Source organism: Entelurus aequoreus, linkage group LG02 (genome assembly GCF_033978785.1).
Source record: "Entelurus aequoreus isolate RoL-2023_Sb linkage group LG02, RoL_Eaeq_v1.1, whole genome shotgun sequence".
NCBI lineage: Eukaryota > Metazoa > Chordata > Actinopteri > Syngnathiformes > Syngnathidae > Entelurus > Entelurus aequoreus.
In genome coordinates, this window is record NC_084732.1 from 42,319,565 (window position 1) to 42,345,283 (window position 25,719).

The 25,719-nt window shown below is 41.1% G+C and overlaps 1 protein-coding gene across 1 annotated transcript in view; it reads left to right on the plus strand.

Annotated features, from left to right (window-relative positions):
- Positions 1-5,474: 5,474 nt before the first annotated feature.
- gse1b (Gse1 coiled-coil protein b) overlaps positions 5,475-25,719 on the plus strand; it is a 421,407-nt gene continuing 401,162 nt past the window's right edge. Inside the window, exon 1 of the mRNA XM_062026964.1 lies at positions 5,475-8,031. Coding sequence (XP_061882948.1) covers positions 5,749-8,031 — 2,283 coding nt within the window. The 5' untranslated portion in view covers positions 5,475-5,748. The remainder of the gene's footprint in view (positions 8,032-25,719) is intronic.

Sequence of the window (25,719 nt, forward strand, 5' to 3'; positions counted from 1 at the left end):
CTCTTACATACATTACTGAAATGCTCTCACATAAACAACTGAAATCTTTTTCTTTTATACACACTACTGAAACACTCTTATAAACACTACTGAAATGCTCTTACATACACTACTGAAATGCTCTCACATAAACAACTGAAATCTTTTTCTCCCACACACCCTACTGAAACACTCTTATAAACACTACTGAAATACTCTTACATACACTACTGAAACACTCTTATAAACACTACTGAAACACTCTTATAAACACTACTGAAATACTCTTACATACACTACTGAAACACTCTTACATACACTACTGAAATACTCTTACATACACTACTGAAACACTCTTACATACACTACTGAAACACTCTTATAAACACTACTGAAATGTTTTTGTCTCACGCACACACACACACACCTGGAATTATGTTTCACTAGTATGTATAAACGGATTTCACCTGTCTGTGTGTGTGCTTTTTACACGTGTGTGTAAGGGACAACAATTTCAGTAGTATGTGTGCAAAGATTTCAGTTATGTGTATGAGCGCATCTTACCATTGTGTATACGAGCATTTTACCACTATGTGTAAGAGCATCTTACTCATAGATATATGTCTATGATCTTACTAGTGTGTGTGAGCGATGTTGCATTCCGGTTCCGGTATAATCCCCGCCCCTTTTCAGACAAGTTTATTTTTTATTTTTTTAAAGCCAAGTTGTGGACAAAATGTCTGCCGACAAGTAGCTTAACCGAGGCGGGAGCTCCACTTCATAATTTGAGGGCTTCAGCGGAGAATATAAGAAGACTTTCAATGCAACAAGGGTCGGGCTGCCGCCATGGGTCTCCCCCGCAGGACGCGGCACCTGAGCGGCCACACAGCGGTGCCTTTCTCCTCCCGACAGTCGCAGCCTGGAGCACTCGTTCCATTGCGAGTTTGCACCGCACACATGCAACGTTTCAGTTCATGGACATCGGGGCAAAAGGAGGAAAAGGTAATTAGACATTATTTATTTCTAAATGATTGTTGAATCACACGAAATGTAAGACAACATGGCATTGTAGTGAGCTACAATGGTAACATGTCGAAATGTGAGTCACGTCGTGTTACGTCAGTAGCTAATCATATACTAATGATAATGGATTGCATTTATTTAGTGCTTATCATCGACTAGATAAGGGGTCCCCAAACTACGGCCCGCGGGCCGGTTACGGCCCTCCAAAGTCCAACATCCGGCCCGCTGGGAAAAACAATTTTTTTGTATTATTATTTTCAATCTGTCTTTTCTAATCTAATCCATTTGTTGGTGTTCCCTAGCCGCTCAGGCAAATCATATTGTCTACAAATGCATTTCCCTGTATGACTTATATTGTCTTAGCTGTTTTCATGTGATCTGATTGTTGCATTCTTATTTCAGAGTCACCACACAGCTGCATGACCATTTCAACAAGGATGGAATAAACAACCTCTGGATTCATGGAACTTCTTTGCACACAAATATATTAATTGGAATATTCAATAAATTTCACATAGAAACATTGTGAATATTATTTTCAACAGTGTGTTGAAAACAACCTTTTTTGGCTCAGAAAGGTTCCTTATGTCTCATTATTCATATCCTTTCAATACTTGTCGGTGTGTAATTCCAGACATAGATGTAAACATTAATGAGACAACAATGAACATTTTTCAACAAGTGAACCCACTTGAAAATGATGGCAACTATGGAATAGACATTTTCACTTCAATTCTGCACTTTATTCAGTGGACAACATGGGAATAATAAGGTTTGTTAAAATGTTTTCTTCACTTGTGCAGTGTATTCTGCAAATTAACATTTTGTTTAAACATTTTGTAAAAAATAAATAAATAAGGAACCTGTTATACAGACCTGTATGAAGTTGCCCACTTTATTATTGCAAATATCAGAATAACACCGCAATACGTTTGTGCTGTGAACATTTATGTTTCTACGGTTGATGTTTTTAAGTTATTTTATGTTCTGACTAGTAATGTCATCCAGCCCCCACCACCACACACACTTTGTCAAAATCTCCCCAAACTTGTCCCAAACGCTTGTGATACACAATTTTTTTGTCTTATGATTATTGTATTTAGGTTAGGGGCTAGGTGTAAATATTAACACATTTACTTAAACTATAATTTTAGACAAACAATATCTATTGTCTGACTACAAGAAGCATTGAAAAGTATATAAATAATAAGGCATAGGGAACCTTTTTTTAATGCTTCCTGGATACCGGATATTAGACATTGCCTGCTGTTTGAACTTTAAACATTATAGGTGTGCACATTTGATCACTTTATCCTGTTATTCAACAAGTTATGAATGCAAACAACCTATTTGTTTAGCCTCACTACACCTTTCCGATCCATCGTTACAGTACATTTTCCCCTCTCATTGATGTCCAGGAGAAATCCTCCTGCAGAGCATGAAGTCATTTTTCATCAAGGTAACGTCTCCCATATGGCCATGAAAGGGCTGCATGTACACATGCGGGAATACCTTAAGTAATCCGTGCTTGCACTGCATATGTACACCAAGTGTACATACAGTGTGTGATATATTGTCCACTTTTGGCTCAGGTGTATTTATGAGCTGCTCTAGCTTGTTTGATCCCTTTTTGTTGCGTACGTGCAGGCAGTGGAAGATTGCAGCATAACGTTTTGACATACAATAATAGGGATAAATAATAGTAATAGAAATAGATAGCAGTTCTAATGCCCAGCTGGTGTAAAGTGATGATAAGTGTATTTTATTTGTGAAAACAAAAGGTATAGGAGAATTAAAAAGGAGAAGCAGGGTCTCATATTGTCATTCAATCTGAATATCTGTTCTGTGCAGCGTCTGTTCTTCTGTCTGGCCCCTATCATTACCCCCTGCTGACAACATCTTACATGACTCAACAAGACATATGTTTAGTTTTTTTTAAATTCAAACCACCTGATGCATTCTCATTCGTCTCCTCCCTTTTTGCTTTCCATAGCGGCGTGAATCACCCTCTCTTCACAATCTTTCTCAGCTTGGAGGGTCTGAGAGAGTGGAGTAATTTTCAGCGTGCACAATGACCTCATCATCGAAATACCACTCCTCTTTGAGGACTGATACTGATGCACATTAGAACACTAACTTTACACTGTTTTAGTTGGGATTGCAAGGTAATTTCCTCCTCAGACCATGTATTGACTGGAAATATGAATTACACCTGAGGTGATGAAAAAGTAAAATAGTCTTGATCATGGTGAGGCAGTACCAAGTTTGGACACTGTGAGGCGGCGTTGTTACTGTAGGTTTATTATCAAAACAGTGGTATCCACTGTGATGGCTTTAAGGATTACAAATAAATGCCAGAGAGCTATGATTGATTTTGTGATATTTTTTTAATGGACTGACAAAACATTTACATAGTCTTGAATTGGAAACTCCTTACTCTAAACCAGTGGTTCTTAACCTTGTTGGAGGTACCGAACCCCACCAGTTTCATATGCGCATTCACAGAACCCTTCTTTACTGAAAAATAAAATTATTTTTCTTAATTTAGTGATGTTATTATATTAAATACATACTAATAAAGATATATTTTACAAACAGAAAGTTACAGGAATGTAAACATGATCCCATGTTTACATCTCATTGTGCAACATGTGAATGTTTTAGTGGGACCTAAATGCGATATCTGAAAGGGGTACACATTATTTCCAAAGCAGGACCCCCACCCAGACATACAACACTAGTACACAGCTCATGAAAAACACAATTTTTTGTTATTGTCATTGTAAGTAAGCCAAAACACTTATATTACAAAATAATCCCATGAAAATGACTACCGTCATTTGATTATAATAATAAAACATTTCACTTGTTATTTAGTCATGTTTGGGACTGGTGTGCTGCTGGTGTGGCCACAGTGTATGTGCATGTCTGACGTTGCTCACACATGCTCCACTGAATGAAGGTAGTTTTTGCGTTTGCTCAAGCATATGAAAAATTAGAGGGAAGGTAACAACGGCAGCGATTTTTTTTTTTGTATATATTTTTGTATATATATTAATGTTTTAAAAAATAAAATACATATAGTTGTATATATCCATGCATACTACGTGTGTATATATATATATATATATATTTTTTTTTTTTAAACATAAACAATTTTTTAAATTATATATACATTATATATATATTTATTTTTAGATGATAAAAAACATATATGATTACAAAATAATAAATACATACAATGTAATATATATATATATAAAACATTTTTAAAATTATATATACATTATATATTTTTTATATATAATGCAAACATATATAAATACAAAAATAATAAATAAGTACAATGTAATATGGATTTATTATATATATATATATATTACATTGTACTTATTTATTATTTTGTATTTGTATATGTTTTTTTTATTTTTAAATATATATATAATGTATATATAATTACATTTTTAGTTTGTTTATATATATATATATATATATATATATATATATATATATATATATATATATATATATATATATATATATATATATATATATATATATATATATATATATATATATATATATATATATATATATATATATATATATATATATATGTGTGTGTATATATAATAGTTTTTTTTACATTTTGGATTACATTTTCTGGTTCATTTTTCTGTTGTGTAAATTATAGTTGAAGCGTACACACCAGATAGGGTAGTGCAATTTTGTATTCACATTTGTATTCACAATTATGTCCTAATTTGTAGTCTAGTTTTTTTCAAATAGTTTTATCCATAAATGCAAGTTATTCTTACCTACTACAAATGTATGTATTACATTTATTTATATTCATATGTATTTCTTTAGGTATTGTTAATGCTCAATTTTGCTCCAATTTGTTTTTAGGTGAGAGAAAATTCCAAATAGTGATGTGACATGGGACTGTAAAAACATGCATGAGGATATAGCACCACCCTATGGAATATGTTTCCAATGAAAACACAACCAATTTAAATTATTGCGATTCTATCAGAATAGTGCGCGTAAATTTAAATAATCCTTATCCACATTTTTATCCTATTACTGCTGCCAATAAGGGTTTCCCTTCAAAGAGCCAAAATCATAATAACAATAATCATAATATATAACTATTATTTCCTCAAGTTGCATGGGATCTTTCCTCTAGTATAGTTATACATATATTGTCTCTATCGTCATATTGAGCCAGAACATCACAATGAATAACTTGACTCGCTTTATAGACCCTGGGAAGCGACTTCCCATTTGAAATGAATCATGCCCGTTTAGTGGAAATTCCACGCGTGGTGAGTGTTGACTAATATCGCATGAGTCAACTCATAAGCGTGCGTGTTAGGACTGGAGGGGGACGACTCTCGGTGACGGGTGGTGGGGGTCTTGCGTGTGGGGGTTGCCTTTGGGGGTGGGGGGTGTCTCAGCTGGTGCGTGGACCTGGGATGGCGCGGAGTACAGTGGGAGCGACGACGCCGCCAAACTTTGCAGAGCAGGCTGCAGAAGTCATGTTCTTCCAATGTCCGACGCGCGAAGCAACATGTGGATCACAAGCTGCAGGAGTTCTGTCGTTTTAAAGTGGATTCACTCGTGGGAGATAAAAAGTTACTATCGTCCGACTGGAATGCATTGCTTGAACGTGCAGATAAAGACGTGTGCATGAGGAGGACATGGACCATGTAGCCTTGTGTTGGCTGTTCACCTTCTAACACAATGCATTCCCCTCGCAGCAAGGAGCTGGCGCTCTTATCCAGGAAGCACCGACTCATGGCAGCGGCTATGCCCGGCGAGGACAGCCTTTTGCCGGGCAACACTTCCAGGACGGACCGCAACGGCCTGGGCGCACTGGTCCATTGTTTTATATGTGGCAGCGGCGTGACGGCGGGGAAAGAGCTGCGGTTACAAGTGAGCTACCAAAAGGAGAGACTGCCGTTTTTCCCCTTCCTCCAGAACCAGGAGCCAGCCCCGGGTGCGAGCGAGCTCAGCCCGGATGGTTACACGCGGGTGTGCGCCGTGTGTCACTGCTTCCTGGCCGAGCAGTGGAACTCCTTCGAGCGGAGCAGGACGCCCATCGAGAAGCGCATGTATTGGCTCAAACGTCCCTACCAGTGCGACTCTCGCCGGGTCCCGCAGGAATGGAACATCTCCTACGAGCTGGAGCGGAGGATCAGCACCGGGAGCCACAATTACGACGGCGGCGCTGAGTCCGACTTCTCGTCTTTTTCCGATAACATGTCCGACCAGGAGATGGAGGTGGTGGAGAGAGGCGCTGCGGGCAAGGACAAGTGTCCGAGGGCACCTGGCAAGTCGCCGAGGGACAGTAGCAGGAAGAACAGCGTTAAAAACAGCCCCAGTTCGCCGAGGACGCTCCCCCGCTTCTCGGCGGGGCTTTACGCAGCGCAAGGGTCACCCAAACCGGAGAGTGTTCCGCCTACAAGACGGGCCGTTAAAACGACGTCATCGTATCATTTGTCGAAGTTCCAGGGGAGGACCTATGACAGCCCTTTCCCCGACACACCTGTGCAAGACAACCTGGTCGTTATGCGGAACAGGTTGTGGCTGCAGGAGGAGGGGAGTGGGACAGTGTGTCCCTCCACTGTCAACTCCAAAGGTAACAGAGATGTCCACAACTCCGATGAAGATGAGATTAACATCACCGGCGATGATGGCTGCAGGGACATGCTTGGCGGTATAAACGGCAAAGGGTCTACCAGGGACCTTTTGACCCTAAAGTTTGCACAGCCGCACAACTCCGCAGAAGGACGTACTTGCTTCATCTGTGGGAATACTTTCAGTCGGAACGGGAGTTATAAAGTCAGTGTTCAGAAGCAGGAGACTGAGCACGGGGAGCCTTTCTTCCCCTTTCTGTGGCTCCATGCCCCCCCACCAGGGGCCTTACCCATCAGCCCGGCAGGTGCCACCCTGGTGTGTGGCAGCTGTCACGCCTCCCTCATGCAGCAGTGGCACGACTTCCAACAGGCGGATGTTCCTGTGCTCCAACGCCTCTACGTTGTCCCGCTCAACCCGGCCGCAATCCGGCAATCCGCCCTGCCGGAGAAACCGATGGAGAGCGACAACAAGGGTCCCCGCGAGGCCTGTTTCCTCTGCGGGCGGGAATGTCAGGGGGATAAGAAAGTAGTGCATGCTCAGGCTGGTGTGGGTAAATCTCGTGCTGTGATGTATTTCCCCTTCATCAACATGCTTCCATGCCCACCCAACGCCCAGCCGCTGAGGAACGGGTGCGTGCACAGCTGTTCACAATGCTTTTTAATCCTGGAGGACATCTGGAGCGCATATCGCCTCAGTCTCACCGAGGACCTCATCACCTCCATCAGCTCCTTCCTGGTCAGGTACCATTCCGTCAACGCCATCGAAGCGTTCGGATCTGTTCGTTCCCGTAGTGGCGCTTCTTCAGATAGCTCCTTGTCTGTTTGCTACCTTTGTGGAGCGGAGTTACCTGCCGGAGGAGAGCACCAGCTCCACGTCAACCCAACCAGACGCTGCGGCGAGAAGGAGCCCTTCTTCCCTTTCCTCACAGTCCACCCCCCCTCCCCCGGCGCCAAGCCGGTTGACGCCACAGGCCTGGTGTCAGCCTGCGGCCTCTGCTACCATGACCTGCACGCTCAGTGGGCCCAGCATGAAAGAAAGGGCCCAGGTGGCTCCACACCCTCCCTGCCCTCCACCTCTGGCTCCTCCAGCTCACCTTGGGCCCGCCAGTACACCTGTGAGGCGTTTGTGTGCTTCTTCTGCAGGCAGGAGCAGCGCAGGCAAGGGCAGATGTGCAGGGTCACTGTGGCCAGGCTGCCAGTCTTCCTGTACGCACCACGCAGCACTCGCACACTCGTGGTGGATGACGGCAGGACGCTGGTGGTGGGCTCATGTGTGGATTGTAAGGCCATGGTGCAGGTGGGACACAGCGCGGAAGACACGGAGAGGCTGCGACATCTGGCTTCAGATGGGGAACTGCAAACCACCTCGCCAGAGTCTGGAAGACAGGTTGGTTATTTACAATAACTTATTTTTGTTACGTCAAACTGCTTTCCCACAGAGTGCAGAATATGTTTGTCCTCGTGTGGCCTCACAGTTTCACGCTTTTTGTACTTCAATCAATTTCAGTTTCATTCACTTATTGTCTTTTGGAGATCAGTATTTGGTTTGAGCGTGAAGCTCCCGCAGTATTGTTTTGTGTAAGCAGGGTTTAGGCCACTTGGGTGAACTAAGATGACACGAACATTTATCAACAGATGTCTATAAGGACTTTGGGAAGACTATGAGAGTCTGGGGGCCCAAGCCAGCATTGTGTTCGCTGTGTTTGTTTGTTCAAGCTTGACTGAGCGTGTCTCCCTCTTGCTGCACAAATTGTTGAAACGCACGTTTATTTTTCTGTATGAGATAGAGAGACAGAAGTGTGTTGAATGGCTTGTACAGACTGGTTGATGGTTTGTTTTTTTTAAAAAAAGCCTTGTAATGCAAAAAGACACTGTACAAAATGCCAGAAATCAATTTTCTACCGCTTATCCCTCTCGGGGTCACGGAGGTCTGGAGCCTATCTCAGCTGCGTCACTCTGGACAAGTCCTATAGTAAATGCTGAAATTCTATTTGGATGCTTTCTTGGCGTTAAGTGATTACTTTCATTTGTTACTATGCATGCAAACATTCTGCGTTTGAAACAATATCTACAGTTTACAAATTCAATTTCTCTAAGGAAGCAGAAGTCTTCCCATGTGCTGCGCTATATTTGTCATATTTCAAAGCCATTTGAAATGTCTGAGCATCTTAATTCATTCAATACTTGCGAGGGGATCTGTCGAAAGTATCCTTGAGTCCAGTGAGAATTATTGTAATATTTTGATGATAATCATGATTCAGCAATTGTGATTAGGGCTGCAAAGATTATTTGATGCAATCAATTAATTGGATTAGAAAAAAGCTTTGATTTATATTCATTCTATTGCTTCGATTAATCGTTTAATAAGTGCAACTGATGAACATTGATACAATCCAAACCCCATGAAGTGCCCGGAACTTGAAATAAGCAGACATAGTTTCCATACAGTACATAGACATAGTTCTGCAATAGAGCACACATTAGAGCAGTGGTGTGTGGGTGCTGTGACTTGTGTGTTTTTTTTAAAAGTTTGATTAATGAACACATGTTAAAGGTGCAATTAATGATGTGCAATCATTAGTTTAAAGTTAAGAATTAAAGTACCACTGACAGTCACACACACACTAGGTGTGGTGAAATTACCCTCTGCAATTGACCCATCCTCTTATTCCACCCCCTGTGAGGTGAGGGGAGCAGTGAGCAACAGCGGTGGCCGCACTCAGAAATCATTTTGGTGATTTAACCCCCAGATCCAACCCTTGATGCTGAGTGCCAAGCAGGGAGGTAATGGGTCGCAATTTTATAGTCTTTGGTATGACTCGGCTGGGGTTTGAACTCACGACCTCCCGATCTCAGGGCAGACACTCTAACCACAAGGCCACTGAGCAGGTTTAAGATTAATTCCTTCCTTAGTTTAGTTAAACTATGTTCTATAAATACACATTAAGGCTATAAAGTGTATTTTATCCGATTAAGCAATTACTCGAACAAAGTAATTGACTGATTACTCGATGACTAAAAAATTAAATACCTGCAGCCTTAAAGGCCTACTGAAACCCACTACTACCAACCACGCAGTCTGATAGTTTATATATCAATGATGAAATCTTAACATTGCAACACATGCCAATACGGCCGGGTTAACTTATAAAGTGCAATTTTAAAATTCCCGCCACACTTCCGGTTGAAAAACTCCTTTGGATATGATTTATGCGCGTGACGTCACAAAAGCAACGGAAGTGGTTGGACCCCATCGGACCCGATAGAAAAGCCTCTTGTTTTTTTCGACAAAATTCCACAGTATTCTGGACATCTGTGTTGGTGAATCTTTTGCAATTTGTTTAATGAACAATGGAGACTGCAAAGAAGAACGTTGTAGGTGGGATCGATCGGTGTCTTAGCGGCTAAGTACAATACTGTAATATCTGTGATATTTGCATTAGTGTACTGTGTCTTTAAGGGTTTGGGGAACGCGCATGCGCGAGTGAGTTGGCGGAGAACTTGAGTGTGTGTGAGCGTGAGTTTTGGCTAACAGCAGCTCGTGTATGTGTGTGCGTTACTTTTTGAAGTACAACCAGTTACCGCTTGTTAATAAAGCGATTGAGCAGCGCATCCTCGTCTGTGTGACTCCTTCTCCTCTGCGGGGCATTACAATACCTACAGCAACACAACAAGGACTACTTACCCTGACGCCTAGCCGATGCTTGCCGCCAAACCCACGGATTAAGTCCTTCGTCGCGCCGTTGATCGCTGGAATGCAGGTGAGCACGGCTGTTGATGGGAATATGAGGGCTGGCTGGCGTAGGTGGAGCGCTAATGTTTTATCATAGTTCTGCGAGGTCCGGTTGCTAAGTTGCTAAATTAGCCTTAGCGTCGTTAGCAACAGCATAGTTTAGCCTTACCAGGCTGAGAATTTTTAACCGTGTAGTTACATGTACATGGTTTAATATTATTGCTGGTCTTCTGTCTATCCTTCCAGTCAGGGGTTTATTTATTTTGTTTCTATCTTCATTTGAGAACGACGCTAGCACGTTAGCTCAGTAGCTAAGTGTGTCACCGATGTATTGTCTTGGAGATAAAAGTCACTTTAAATGTCCATTTCGCGTGCTCGACTCTCATTTTCAAGAGGATATAGTATCCGAGGTGGTTTAAAATACAAATCCGTGATCCACAATAGAAAAAGGAGAGAGTACATAGTTCTGTGAGGTCCGGTTGCTAAGTTGCTAAATTAGCCTTAGCGTCGTTAGCAACAGCATAGTTAAGCCTTACCAGGCTGAGAATTTTTAACCGTGTAGTTACATGTACATGGTTTAATATTATTGTTGGTCTTCTGTCTATCCTTCCAGTCAGGGGTTTATTTATTTAGTTTCTATCTTCATTTGAGAACGATGCTAGCACGTTAGCTCAGTAGCTAAGTGTGTCACCGATGTATTGTCTTGGAGATAAAAGTCACTTTAAATGTCCATTTCGCGTGCTCGACTCCCATTTTCAAGAGGATATAGTATCCGAGGTGGTTTAAAATACAAATCCGTGATCCACAATAAAAAAAGGAGAGTGTGGAATCCAATGAGCCAGCTTGTACCTAAGTTACGGTCAGAGCGAAAAAAGATACGTCCATCACTGCCTCTCAAGTCCTTCACTGTAACGTTCCTCATCTACGAATCTTTCATCCTCGCTCAAATTAATGGGGTAATCGTCACTTTCTCGGTCCGAATCTCTCTCGCTCCATTGTAAACAATGGGGAATTGTGAGGAATACTAGCTCCTGTGACGTCACGCTACTTCCGGTACAGGCAAGGCTTTTTTTTATCAGCGAGCAAAAGTTGCGAACTTTATTGTCGATTTTCTCTACTAAATCCTTTCAGCAAAAATATGGCAATATCGCGAAATGATCAAGTATGACACATAGAATGGATCTGCTATTCCCGTTTAAATTTAAAAAAAAAAATTCAGTAGGCCTTTAAATTGTGATAGTCATCATAATGGTAGAAAAACAACTGCAATAGACTACAAATGTATCTATCTATGTACTGTAAGTGAAGAAGACACAACTTATAGAAATATAGAAGAATACACTTCTAGTCTGGCATGTTATGTGTTTTAATAATAAGGAACTCAAAGATTGAATCGAAAAATCCATGTTTATAAGGCGAGATTGGCAAGTTGGTGAACTTAAGAAAACAGCTTTTCATTGGTCATATTGAAACTAGGGCCTGATCTACTAAGATACAAATACCACATGCTAAACAGTGTGTGAAAACTACAAATTTGCGTCTACTCTTATTGGGCTTGTTGCGTGTGCTCTACCAAGACTGCATGTACAATTGATAACTATTTAAATAAGTATTTTGCGTGTACTGCCGTCATTATGTGTCCATGGAAAGACTAATTTACTAAACATTCATGTTATTGTACTCATCAGCCTTTAAGTTTTGCAATGTTGAACAAGCAGTACACATCTATATTCTGTAACACCTTTTCTGCAATATAGAATCACAATCTAGAGAACAGTTTTTTGCTCGCTGACTGTGCGGTGTGCAGTGAGGTGGTGGACCATCACAACACTGCAGCATCTGCATCTGGAATGATGCAAATGCAAGAAAATGTATATTAGAAGACGTTTTTTCATATAGGAGATATATATTTCCTAAATAAAAAGATGAACATCATTAAAAAAGAAAAACGCCGGCAGACACCAAAACACATCGATTGGATTTGTTTCAATCAGCCCCTTAAGTCATCCAGCAGCTATAAAATTATAAAATGATATTGCTAAATAGACAATATGTTTTTTTTATTTCTAACAGTCCATATATGTTGGCACACACATAGGGCGAAAGATTCTCTGTCCAGCTGTTTTGGCAGCCCAGTCCCCTCCTTTCTCACAGCTGTGTCTGTATCTGTGTCAGTTTGCACATACTCGCTAAATAAAGATGTTGAATAACGTCCGCAGAACAGTTTGAGCTTTGATAAATCACATTGTGCATGCTGAATAATCATATTTGCATCTCCTCTCAGGAGTGGGCGTTCTGATCATCAGCATATATTCTGCATATCCATGATGAAAGTTTCCGTTTTGAAATACCACTCTCTATTTTGCTCACTTAAAAGGGAACTGCACTTTTTTGGAATGGTTTCTATCGTTCACAACCATTATGAAAGACAAAAACACATGTCGATAAAAAACGCTTGCAATATGTGGCTAAAGGGAGTCACCATTGTAGCCTTCAAAGCGCTCCAAAAACCCTCCATTAACGTTTTATATACACGCTCCAAGTATGTATATGATGTAGTAAGAAACATGTTCATAACAATATGTAATACATACAATATTTACAATATTTTGGTCATTTTATGCATTACTGGAACTTATTTTTTGGCCCATGTATTTCCGTTTCCATAGCAACACTCCTTTGACTTCCGGCAACAAATGTGTGTTCTACTTCCGGCAAGAAACATGTGTGTGTGTTCTAATCATGGCAGACTTCGTAGTAGATGGTTAAGATGGCTATTTTTTGGGGACAAATGAGGATTATTATACCTTATTTTTTAGAACCTGAATATACAGAGAATGAACTGCTGGTTATAAGAGCGAGCACAAACAGAGGGGGAAACGTTCGTGCAGATGAAAGCCGGGAGAGTGGGGTTGGCGTAGGGCTGGGCGATTTGGCCTTTTATTAATATCTCAATATTTTTAGGCCATGTCACGATACACGATATATATCTCGATATTTTGCCTTAGCCTTGAATGAACACTTGATACATATAATCACAGCAGTATGACGATTCTATGTGTCTACATTAAAATATTCTTGTTCATGCTGCATTAATATATGCTAATTTTAAACGTTCATGCAGAGAGGGAAATCACAACTAAGTCAATTTACCAAAATTGTATTTATTAAACAGTTATTAAGCAGTGGCACAAACATTCATGTCATTTCAAAACTGTAAATGCAAGATTGTCAGAGACATTTTAAAACAAGTTATAACTGTTCTTTTGTGCATGATGTCACTAAAATGACATATGAAAACAACACAAAATTAAAGTGCACTTTTTGTACAGAATAAAAAGTGCAATATAGTGCACTTTTGTGCATGATGTCACACAAGATATTTCAATAACTGTCAAATAAAAATTAGCTGCATAATAGGAAACCAAATAGTGTATGTCCTTCGCCATGTGGTAGGTTACTGCAGACGTTATCTCCTTCTGTTGTTGACTATTTTTTTCATACGGTGTTGATCTGGAAATGGTTGCTTCGGCATTTTGTGGCACCGAACGGAGATGTTGACATGCAGAGTTTCAAGCACTCCTCATTCTCTTTTCAAATGATGCTACAAATTAGCAGTAATGCTATTTCTTGTAGAAACGCTTTTGCCGCATACTTGACATATTAGAATAGAATAGAAAGTACTTTATTGATTACGGTTGTCTGTTCAACATCTTCCCGCTTGAAGTCAAACCAACGGCAGACGATGGAACCCATGCTGTTTTTCTTGGGAATTAATTCTTCCTCCATTTGTTACCAGACTCGCACCTTCTTTCTCTCGTATTACCACTCGCACCGCACCGCTAGCACCACAGCTAACGATACCCATTCCGCTATCTCTCTGCTCGGCGAGGGCGTATGACGTTGCACGCGCAACAGTATGTGACGTATGTAAGAAGGTGCGCTTGTTTTAGGTCTCTGTGAGAAGGAGAGACAAGAAAGAGTGAGAAGAGCCTGTAGTGTAATGCCCGCAGCTAAAAGCAACTGCGTGAGAACGCATACTCGATAACACGATATAGTCATTTTCTATATCGCACAGAGACAAACCCGTGATATATCGAGTATATTCGATATATCGCCCAGCCCTAGTTACATCACTATTCTATACTATACAGATATTTAGTTCTCCAACTTGTTGACCCCAGAGCATCAGGCCCAAAGTGTCTTCCACCAGTCACAAATTCTGAATTAGAAGATGGATTTTTTGTCCATTTTTAACCAAATTGACCGAAGAATACTTTGCACTAATCCCAGATTGAGACGAGAGGAGGTGTTATATATGCGGTCCAGATGCGCTGGCTCAAAGAACAATACTCAACACGCTTCCCCTCGAAAAGATAAATCTGTCAGTGTTTCACTCTGTTGCTCATTTTTTCGTTTTTACCATGTTTTTAATGTCACTTTTCTGTCAGTATCACTTATAAAAGCCCCTATCCTGCTGTTTAAAAGCTGAGTATGAAGAATGAACATGGGAGCCAGTGGGGCTGCACTAGAGGGGGGAAAGAGGCTTGTGATGTTTTAATGAAGCGCTGAGGAGCCTTGAGACGGCCAGTTGGCCTTGTGAACTGCTCTCTCATGCAAACAGTCGGTGACTGTACAGCCTCGCAGGACATAAGACAAACATCTGTGGATGCCATTCGCACTCGGCAATCTGAAAATGTAAGCACACTCACGCCAGCTGTCGGGAGCTGTCCACCTCCCTCTTTATCTGCCCCGAAAGATAACGGGAGGAGGAGGAGGTCCATTTTGTTACTTACTTTGTATACAGATTTGGAGCAACGTTCAACAAATACCCTCAGCTGGAGTCTTGCGTGTGGCATAATCACTTGTTTATTTGTGTTGTTGTCTGAACATTCACACATGTTCTCGGATGATCTCATCGGGGTACTCTGAATATAGAGTCTAATTATGGGTACAGATTTTCACAGAGACTGAGGCAACATGGTGTTAGGCGTTCAAAGGTTTCGGGTGATCATTCTGGACCAAGACGGTTGCAGGTGGTACAGCTCTTTTTGGTGTGTGACCTAATAACCTGTATTAAGTGACACTGGTGTGTGAGAGAGACGTGGCTGCAGGGAACAGGTGCTTTGTGCTCTTGGGTCACATTTTATGTTTGAGAGGGTTTGACATGGCTGTTAGGAAGATGTGTAAGGATATCTTTTATCACACGGCCATACATTTAGATTGAATGTTATGGAAGATTTTAAAGCCAGTCCATTTTGTTACATACTGTAGGGATAGCTGCATGGAGAAAATGTTTGTTGTATTGGCCATTAAAGGCCTACTGAAAGCCACTACTACCGACCACGCAGTCTGATAGTTTATATATCAATGATGAAATCTTAACATTGCAACACATGCCAATACGGCCGGGTTAACTTATAAAGTGACATTTAAAACTTCCCGGGAAATATCCGGGTGAAACATCGCGGTATGATGACGTATGCGCGTGACGAAGTCCGAGTAACGGAAGTTATGGTACCCCGTAGAATCCTATACAAAAAGCTCTGTTTTCATTTCATAATTCCACAGTATTGTGGACATCTTTTGCAATTTTTTTAATGAACAATTAAGGCTGCAAAGAAGACAGTTGTAGGTGGGATCAGTGTATTAGCAGCGGACTACAGCAACACAACCAGGAGGACTTTGTTGGAGCGCTAGCCGCGCTAGCCGCCGACCTCACCTTGACTTCCTACGTCTCCGGGCCGCCAAACGCATCGGGTGAAGTCCTTCGTCCTTCTGCCGATCGCTGGAACGCAGGTGAGCACGGGTGTTGATGAGCAAATGAGGGCTGGCTGGCGTAGGTGGAGAGCTAATGTTTTTAGCATAGCTCTGTGCAGTCCGGTTGCTAAGTTAGCTTCAATGGCTTCGTTAGCACAGCATTGTTAACCTTCGCCAGCCTGGAAAGCATTAACCGTGTATTTACATGTCCACGGTTTAATAGTATTGTTGATTTTCTATCTATCCTTCCAGTCAGGGGTTTATTTCTTTTGTTTCTATATGCAGTTAAAGCAAGATGCTATCACGTTAGCTCGTAGCTAAAGCATTTCGCCGATGTATTGTCGTGGAGATAAAAGGCACTGAATGTCCATTTTGCGTTCTCGACTCTCATTTTCAAGAGGATATAGTATCCGAGGTGGTTTAAAATACAAATCTGTGATCTACAATAGAAAAAGGAGAGTGTGGAATCCAATGAGCCAGCTTGTACCTAAGTTACGGTCAGAGCGAAAAAAGATGCGTCCATCGCTGCCTCTCAAGTCATTCACTGTAACGTTCCTCATCTACGAATCTTTCATCCTCGCTCAAATTAATGGGGTAATCATCACTTTCTCGGTCCGAATCTCTCTCGCTCCATTGTAAACAATGGGGAATTGTGAGGAATCCTAGCTCCTGTGACGTCACGCTACTTCCGGTACAGGCAAGGCTTTTTTTTATCAGCGAGCAAAAGCTGCGAACTTTATCGTCGATTTTCTCTACTAAATCCTTTCAGCAAAAATATGGCAATATCGCAAAATGATCAAGTATGACACATAGAATGGATCTGCTATTCCCGTTTAAATAAATAAAAATCATTTCAGTAGGCGTTTAAAGGGGAACTACAGTTTTTTGGAATTTGTAATTATATTAAAATCTTTTAACTAAGTTTTATTATTAAAAAAAAACACACAAAACACATTCAAAATTATTTCTTTTGTAGAAGAAACATTATTGTAGACAAAAACACTATTTCATGTGCCTCAAGTACAAATTAAAGGTGCCATATGTAATAATTGCATGTCAAGTCATCATTCAATGGCCCTGATACGTCAAAAGGCATTAATAAATCATGTTATTTTCTAATACCTTTATAACAGATAACAGTAGTTCAGCCGGGATATGCTCATTTCAAAATTACAGCCCCGAAATCTTGTTATTGTTTTCATTTCGATGCCCCGCCCTCCACCGTTTGACCAATTAGAAAGTCTGTGAGTGTGTCACATCCAGGTTGCCAGTTACGCACCGCTTTCTTCGTCTGGCTTCTGCCACTGGTAAAGTTACTAAACATGTCAGACCTTAGTAAATCTAAAAGGCGTCGTTACGATTCTGAACATATTCATGACAAAGCCAGGAACAAAAGAGGATTTGTGTCGGGGATGCCTTTGAAAGATGGAGACAATTGAAGGTGGAGAAGATTCTTTCATCTGACGCCAAACTTGCTAATTTCCTCCTTGATAGGTAAGTCAGGCATTTACATGTTCTTATTACTTGTAATGAATGGAAATGGACATTTCATATGTAAACTATATTGTCCAATACAGTCTATGATCTTGTCTAACAAAGCTAAGCAATGACACATCAACATATAGCCTAATGTGGGAAATATATGCCCGTTAGCCTGTATGTCGATGTGTCATCTAACTGACAGGGAAAAGTATATATGTGGATATGGGTAGTGTCAGTACCTATTTCGTTCTCATTATGCTGATACGCTGAGGAAATGCGTTCCAACATTAGCACGGCTAATTGCGATTTCTGGTACTGCATGTGCATCAAACACATATGGGTTAGTATTTGCTTGGCACAATATAATGTATTACATGTAATGATTTTCTACTTCGTGTACTGACATGGTTTTAGGTTGTATGATTTATGCGTAACATGGTTTTTGCGTAACGTGGGTTGGCTCATAGAAACGCACTCTGCACGGAAAGATGGTGATGATTGATTGAGTTACATTTTTTTCAAACATGAACACACTTCCAGTATAATACATCACACATCATTTCATATAATTTCTCTTTACAGCATGTCCGAAAAGGAGTAGGAAGAAGCAAAGCTTATTTAATCCTACCCCTTTCCCATTTCAGAGCGTTTACAAATACATATGTTCATTTACTGACTATACTTTTGAAGCTAAATATATCGCTGCTTATAGAAGCGAGCATGAAGGAAGAGTGAGATGCTGGAGCAGACGGAAGCCAGGAGAGGGGGATGAAAGCAATTTGACACTATAAATATGGAACTTGGAGACAATCTATTTCGACATATATGGATTGCTTACCCGATCATGACACACACAGCACGCCATGCATGTTATTACAACTACAGTACATGCCCTGTTTGGCTTGCTCAGCTGTGTACAAACAAAACATGAAATATGGGCTAATACTGATAGTGTAATATGACTGTTTTCATGTTTTTCAGTCAGTACAAATTGGTGTCGTATCGCAGAGTTGTGCATTACAAACTCAAACGCGTTTTGTGTTGTTTTAGAAGCTAGCCTATCTCATGTGGTAGTTAGCTTCTACGATTAATACCATAGCACGCCTATGTGTTACTAAGATTGAAAAATATTTCTTCAGTGTTTGCTCTTACAATAACATTGTCGCTACAGCTTGGTTATTATACGGGTTACGGAATGTAAATGAAGTATTGGTGACAATTTTTGAATGCATATTTAAAGTGATTTCGAGGTAGAATTGTTTTTTCCCATTAGCTACCTAGAACGAGCCGATTTTTATATGTTAGAAAGCAAAAAAAAACTAAAAACTTTTCTTGTTTCTCGTAATGATTGTGAACGATAGGCAAAATTCCCCAAAAAGTACAGTTCCCCTTTAAGAATTTTTCATTTGGCGAAGTAGTAGAGGTGTAACGATTGATCAATATATTGATTTATAGCAGGGGTCTCAAATTCAATTTACCTGGGGGCCACTGGATGCAGAAACTGGGTGAGGCTGGGCCGCAAGAAAATATTTCTTAAAAAAAATCTAACATACACTTTTTAATGAATTCACCTTCTTTGAATGACTTTCCCACCCTAGCAACCATCTCACTCACCATGTAGCTAGCTTTGACTGCTGCATTGCTCTTTTTGCTTGCTTTCTTGACGAAATCTTGTTGCCTCAGTAGACTGGTTTTAAAATTTGCAACCCGGTTCACGCTCTCATCTCCCTGGTATTTTGCATACTCCTCAGCATGTCTAGTTGTATAATGACGTTTCAAATTGTATTCCTTGTGCACCGCAACTTTCTCTGTATCAACTACAGAAAAGAGCTATAAGGATTATTCATAAAGTAGATTACTTAGAACACACTAACATATTATTGATTAATTTGGGTTTATTGAAATTACAGGAGCTAGGAAAGTTACAGACATTGTGTCATGTTTAAGGCTAAAAGTAAAACATTACCAGCAAATTTACAAAAAATGTTTGTCATCACTTGTGAGAATGAAGAGCATAGAAGAAGGACAACTTTAAAACAAATGTGTATATCAGTGGTGGGGGATAAACTATGGAATTTTCTTTACAATGAGATAAAAGATTGTAAAAATATATTCCAATTGAAAAAATATATAACGACAGAACAATAAGATCATATGTACAGCCATAAGTGTTTACATTGTGCTTTATATTTATTATTTTACTTATTTTTTGCCTGGTTTTGTATTTGTTTTGTATCATCCCGTGAGGTGTATTTTACTTTTTTTGTTTGTTTTGTTCGGTTTGTACTTCATTAGGTTTTGCTCTTGACTTTTTTTGTGTGTTTTTTTGTTTGTTTTCGTTATATTTGCATGTAATTGTTGGTTTATATGATATCATTAAGTAAGACTACGTATTATGTTGAAGGGGGCAAGAAAATATAAGATTTTTCTTCATCCTGCTCCTTCTCAGGCATTGGTGTGTAAATGTATAATTGAATAATTGAGGTATAATTGTCTATCGATCAAAGATGCACATCAATGAAGGAGATAAATAAAAATGAAATGAAATGAAATAAGACACGTCGGGGTGCCCCTGTGCTCAACAAAGAAATATTGCATCAAAAATCGTCTCTGTCTGGAGCCAACGGGAGGGGTGCGGCTCGCCGTGGAGTTTACAGTTACGGTAGCACAATTAGCCCCGAACGGGCTAACATCACCACTAACGTGTTACACGTCTGATTCGCCCAACGACTCTCTGTCGGAGTATCAGCGCTGGGGTCCAGTGCACCACACTTTTGTATTGTCGCTCGGTCCTTCGGCGGAGTGCTTTGGAAGCTACCGGAGCGCTCGTCTTCCCCGCCCGGACTGTTTACAATGGGGGCGGGAGCGAGCAGGCGGGCGAGCGAGGGAGGCAGGGAGGGAGGGAGGAAGAGCGTGGGCGGGTGTCGTGGAAAAGCGGCAAAATGTTTCTCTGCTTGCATCACGCAAATTATGTCAATGCATACTTGCCAACCTTGAGACCTTGGGGGGGGGGGTGTTTTTGTAGCCCGGAAGAGTTAGGGCTGCAAAGGATTCTAGGTATTTGTTCTGTTGCGTTTATGTTGTGTTTAGTTGCGGATGTTCTCCCGAAATGTGTTTGTCATTCTTGTTTGGTGTGGGTTCACAGTAGGGTTGGGTATCGAGTATCGAGTATCGAGTATCGATTGGAACCGGGACTAACTTTCCGATTCTCCCGGAATCGTTCAAAAGTTTAAATTTCGATTCCTATTTTCGATACCCAGTCCGCCGACCGGGGAAAAAAAAAAAAAAAATGTCCGCCGAACCGGAAGAAGAAGCCGCTGAGCACCAACGAAGAAGCGCCCACCGCCGGAAGTGTTAGCATAGCCGAGCGAGTCAGTCAAGCTCAAGCATGGATAGCGGGCGTCGGCGGTCGAAAGTGTGGCTTTACTTTACAAAAAAAATTGAAATAACCGCGAAATAACAGAGCTCCATGTCCATCAAGAAACGAGTGGAGAGAGAGCTGCAGATGTAACAGGACGTTCCACCGATACTTTTGTCTGACGACCCTGCTGCATGGTGATGGTCCGGTGGAACCAACAACAAAAAAAATCCTTTGCTGTCAGATCGCGCTTTCTCCTATTTATGCATTCAAGCTTCTTCCACACCCAGCGAACGTGTATTTTCCACAGCAGGAGACACTATCTGTCCAGAACGCTCACGCATCCTGCCTGAGAAGGCGGATATGGTCATTTTCCTAAACAAGAACTGTCTCTGATTTTATACTGTACCTGCTGCTAATCTGGACTGGGTTTTGCAAGTTGTTTCTTATTGTTTATTTGCTTTTCTGCACCAGGTTAGCCCATCAGTGGGAGCACGGTAACATTTTTAAGTACCTGCAGTATCATACACTTGTGTGTGTAAATGTGTTTTCATGAGGTTTTCAAAAATAAAGCTCTCTTGAGGAAAGTATACCCCTGGGAAAATGTATTCATAATTTATAATATTTATATTCAAGTTCATAGATTTGATATTTATATTCTAGTTGAAAACAGCCCTGTGAGGAATGTATAGTAAAGTTCATAAAAAGTTAATAGAATTAAAATTGATGGAGAATGTCAGACTATTTCATTCAGAAAGACTGTAGGTTAGCTAGCTCATTTAAAATATTCTAAACTTTTTTTTGACCCTGCCTCTTAAAAGAATCGGAATCGAGAACCGCCAGGAATCGGAATCGAAACAAAGAATTGGAATCGGAATCGTTCGAATTCAAACGATACCCAACCCTAGTTCACAGTGTAGTGCATATTTGTAACAGTGTTAAAAAATAAATAAAATAAAATATGACCAACCTTTAGTGTGATATGTATGGCTGTTCCTTAAGTATGTCTTGCAATAACTTGCGTGTGACTGCAGAAGCCATACCCATGTGTCTGGGCCGGCACGTTGTTAGTATGGAGAAAAAGATGATGCGGTGACAGTTTCTAGAGGACACTAAAGGCAGTGCCATCACGGCACGTCCTCAATATTGTCGAGAGCCTTATACCACACCGTGATTGTTAGATTCCTTCAGCTCCGCACACAACGCTGTCAAGCGCCATTCATTAAAAACTTGCGGGCCGCACTAACATTAAACTTTCATATTAAGGTGGGGCCCGTGAGGGAATTTTGCCTATCATTCACAATCTTTATAAGAGACAAGAAGACAAAAGTTTTCTGTTTTTTTTCTCCGTTTTCTAAGATGTAAAAATCGTCTTGTTCTTGGTGGGTAGCAATGCAGCTAATTGGAACAATCAATTCTACCTCTTAATCACTTTAAACATGTATTAAAAAAACGTCATCAATACTTCAATTACGTTCCTTAACCTGTATAGTAACCAAGTTATAGTGACATTTTTCTAGGGTACTAACAGATCGGCGTGCTACATTATTACCCGTTAACGCTAACTAGCTAGCTTCTACGTCAGCACAAAACGATTCTTTTAAGAAGCAGCATTTTTTTTTCAACCAGGCGTTGAGGGGATCTGGTTTGGTGGCTGCAGGATTAGGTCTCTGCTTTTTGCAGATGATGTGGTCCTGATGGCTTCATCTGGCCAGGATCTTCAGCTCTCGCTGGATCGGTTCGCAGCTGAGTGTGAAGCGACTGGGATGAGAATCAGCACCTCCAAGTCCGAATCCATGGTTCTCGCCCGGAAAAGGGTGGAGTGCCATCTCCGGGTTGCGGAGGAGACCCTGCCCCAAGTGGAGGAGTTCAAGTACCTCGGAGTCTTGTTCACGAGTGAGGGAAGAGTGGATCGTGAGATCGACAGGCGGATCGGTGCGGCGTCTTCAGTAATGCGGACGCTGTATCGATCCGTTGTGGTGAAGAAGGAGCTGAGCCGGAAGGCAAAGCTCTCAATTTACCGGTCGATCTACGTTCCCATCCTCACCTATGGTCATGAGCTTTGGGTTATGACCGAAAGGACAAGATCACGGGTACAAGCGGCCGAAATGAGTTTCCTCCGCCGGGTGGCGGGGCTCTCCCTTAGAGATAGGGTGAGAAGCTCTGCCATCCGGGGGGAGCTCAAAGTAAAGCCGCTGCTCCTCCACATCGAGAGGAGCCAGATGAGGTGGTTCGGGCATCTGGTCAGGATGCCACCCGAACGCCTCCCTAGGGAGGTGTTTAGGGCACGTCCGACCGGTAGGAGGCCACGGGGAAGACCCAGGACACGTTGGGAAGACTATGTCTCCCGGCTGGCCTGGGAACGCCTCGGGATCCCCCGGGAGGAGCTGGACGAAGTGGCTGGGGAGAAGAAAGTCTGGGCTTCCCTGCTTAAGCTGCTGCCCCCGCGACCCGACCTCGGATAAGCGGAGGAAGATGGATGGATGGATGGAATAATATCCATTCTTTAAACTTTAATATACATGTTATAGTTTATTTCCAGAGAAGTACACTTTTACAAAAGGTACACTTTATTTTGAAAAACTCATAAAAAATAATAACATAACGATAACATAAATTTGGAATATTGTGTGCACCTAAATATAGTTGTACCCATCTAATTTGGATTAATAATTATTTTGTACATATATTGGCAGCACAAGTCTATAAGCTGCAGGTGCACACATTGACACATAACATATTTACTTAAGCGCTTATGTTGATTCACAAATTAAACAAAAGAAAGTGCCTTTAGCATGGTGTATTGTGGCCTACCAAAGAAGTCATTGAGCGCCGTCTTTGTCCTTCTCCTCCTTTGGTCTTTCGAGGCCCATCACTAGTGGTGGATTTCGCTTTCGTGCGGCAGATGTTTTCTTTTTTAATGACTGGGTTGATTGTCTTTGACTTTGGGGCTGCGTTGTGTGCATTTTGTTGTTTCTTCGCCATCATGAGGTTGAGTCCATAACGCGCTAAATGGATGACTGAATGATTGTTTTAGTGCTTTTGATTTAATGTGAACAATTTTATGGGTCCACCTTGACCATCAATTAAATTGGTCTGATGCGACAAGGATACATTTACTAGAGGCATGTGAAACATGAGCCCCAAAAAAATTAAAAAGTAGGAGTTTACGGACCATAAATAACGGTTATCACTCTAGTATTGATGATAGACTGATCTTACCCATGGTATTAACACTATCGATTTATTGTCACAGTGTTTCTTATGTCTGTATAGCACCTTGGCCAATTAGTTTTTAAATGTGCCACATAAAGGAATAAACTGCACTGAACTGAACTTCATGGATCGATCTGTCTTACGTCATGTATGCCTGGTAGTGGTCGTTTAACAGCAACAGAGCAGCCCAACTCTTATGGTATCCTCTGTCTAACTTTTATTAATCTACTTAGTAATTTCCTGTTAATAGCTGCTTACTTTGAGCTTCAATCTACACTTCCTAAAATGTACTAATCACATATTTCTAGCTTAGCTATTAGCTTGCCTGCTCTTGTTTGCTCTTCCTCTGTGTGTAACATGTTTAGCCAGTCCTACAGTCCTGTAGTTGTAACAGTACTTGAGAACTGCAGTTTATTTGTCGCAATAGAGGATTACTGACTTAGAGAAGGGGCTCCACATGGAATTACAGTTAGCTGCTTAGTTGCCTCTGTGGTAGCTAATTCTGATTAGCGAACTGAGCATCAAAAATAGGAATCAAAGTTTCAGTAGAATTGTAATGTAAAACCCGGTTACCATTGATGCACTCTGACCTATGCCCACCACTACGGATAGGGCCTGATCAATGATAGTATATGTCATGGAGTTTGGTGTGTTCCCACTGCGGGCCTGAAGGTATTTGTTGTCACAGGCATTGCCGTTGTTAGGCCTATTTTAGGGGGGGCTCAAGCCCCCCTAAAATATTCTTAAGCCCCCTAAATAATTTGGTGTTAAAAAAAAATAAATATATATATATATATATATATATATATATATATATATATATATATATTTTTTACAAATACATGCAGACATATTCATTATAAAGTGGCCCGAATAGGAGTTTAAATAAATAATCATATCACCTGTCATTATTCACTCAGTTTCCCCTGACTTCATAGCGTAAGATATAGGTTTAGTGCGTCGGTATCCAATCCATTCCACTTGTTCATATAGAAAATGCCCACATCACTCAAAATCCCGTCCGCATTTTCTCTGCGACCTTGCTCGCGGTCCTTGGACTTGTTCGTATAGAAAATGCCCACATCACTCAAAATCCAGTCCGCATTTTCTCTGCGACCTTGCTTGCGGTCCTGCAGGTGTACTGCAGAACAAGAACGTGAATGGATGCAAAATGGACATAAGAAACTTTTTCAAGAAAGTAAGTATTCATCACTGCTTGTAGTAAAATGTATTAGCTCCACTTTACACCAGGTCTGTGTTTGACGAAAAGTTACATTCCCGCTCTAAAACAATGCTGCTACTTAGTTAGCTAGTTAGTCTGAAATGCACCATGAAGGTCCCGGTTATTTATGTGATGTGCACTCTTTTTTACCATTTGCTATCTTTGGGGTTACTTCATACTTGCCAACCCTCCCGGTTTTACCGGGAGACTCCCGGTATTCAGCGCCTCTCCCGATAACCTCCCGGCAGAAATTTTCTCCCAACAAACTCCCGGTATTCAGCCGGAGCTGGAGGCCACGTCCTCT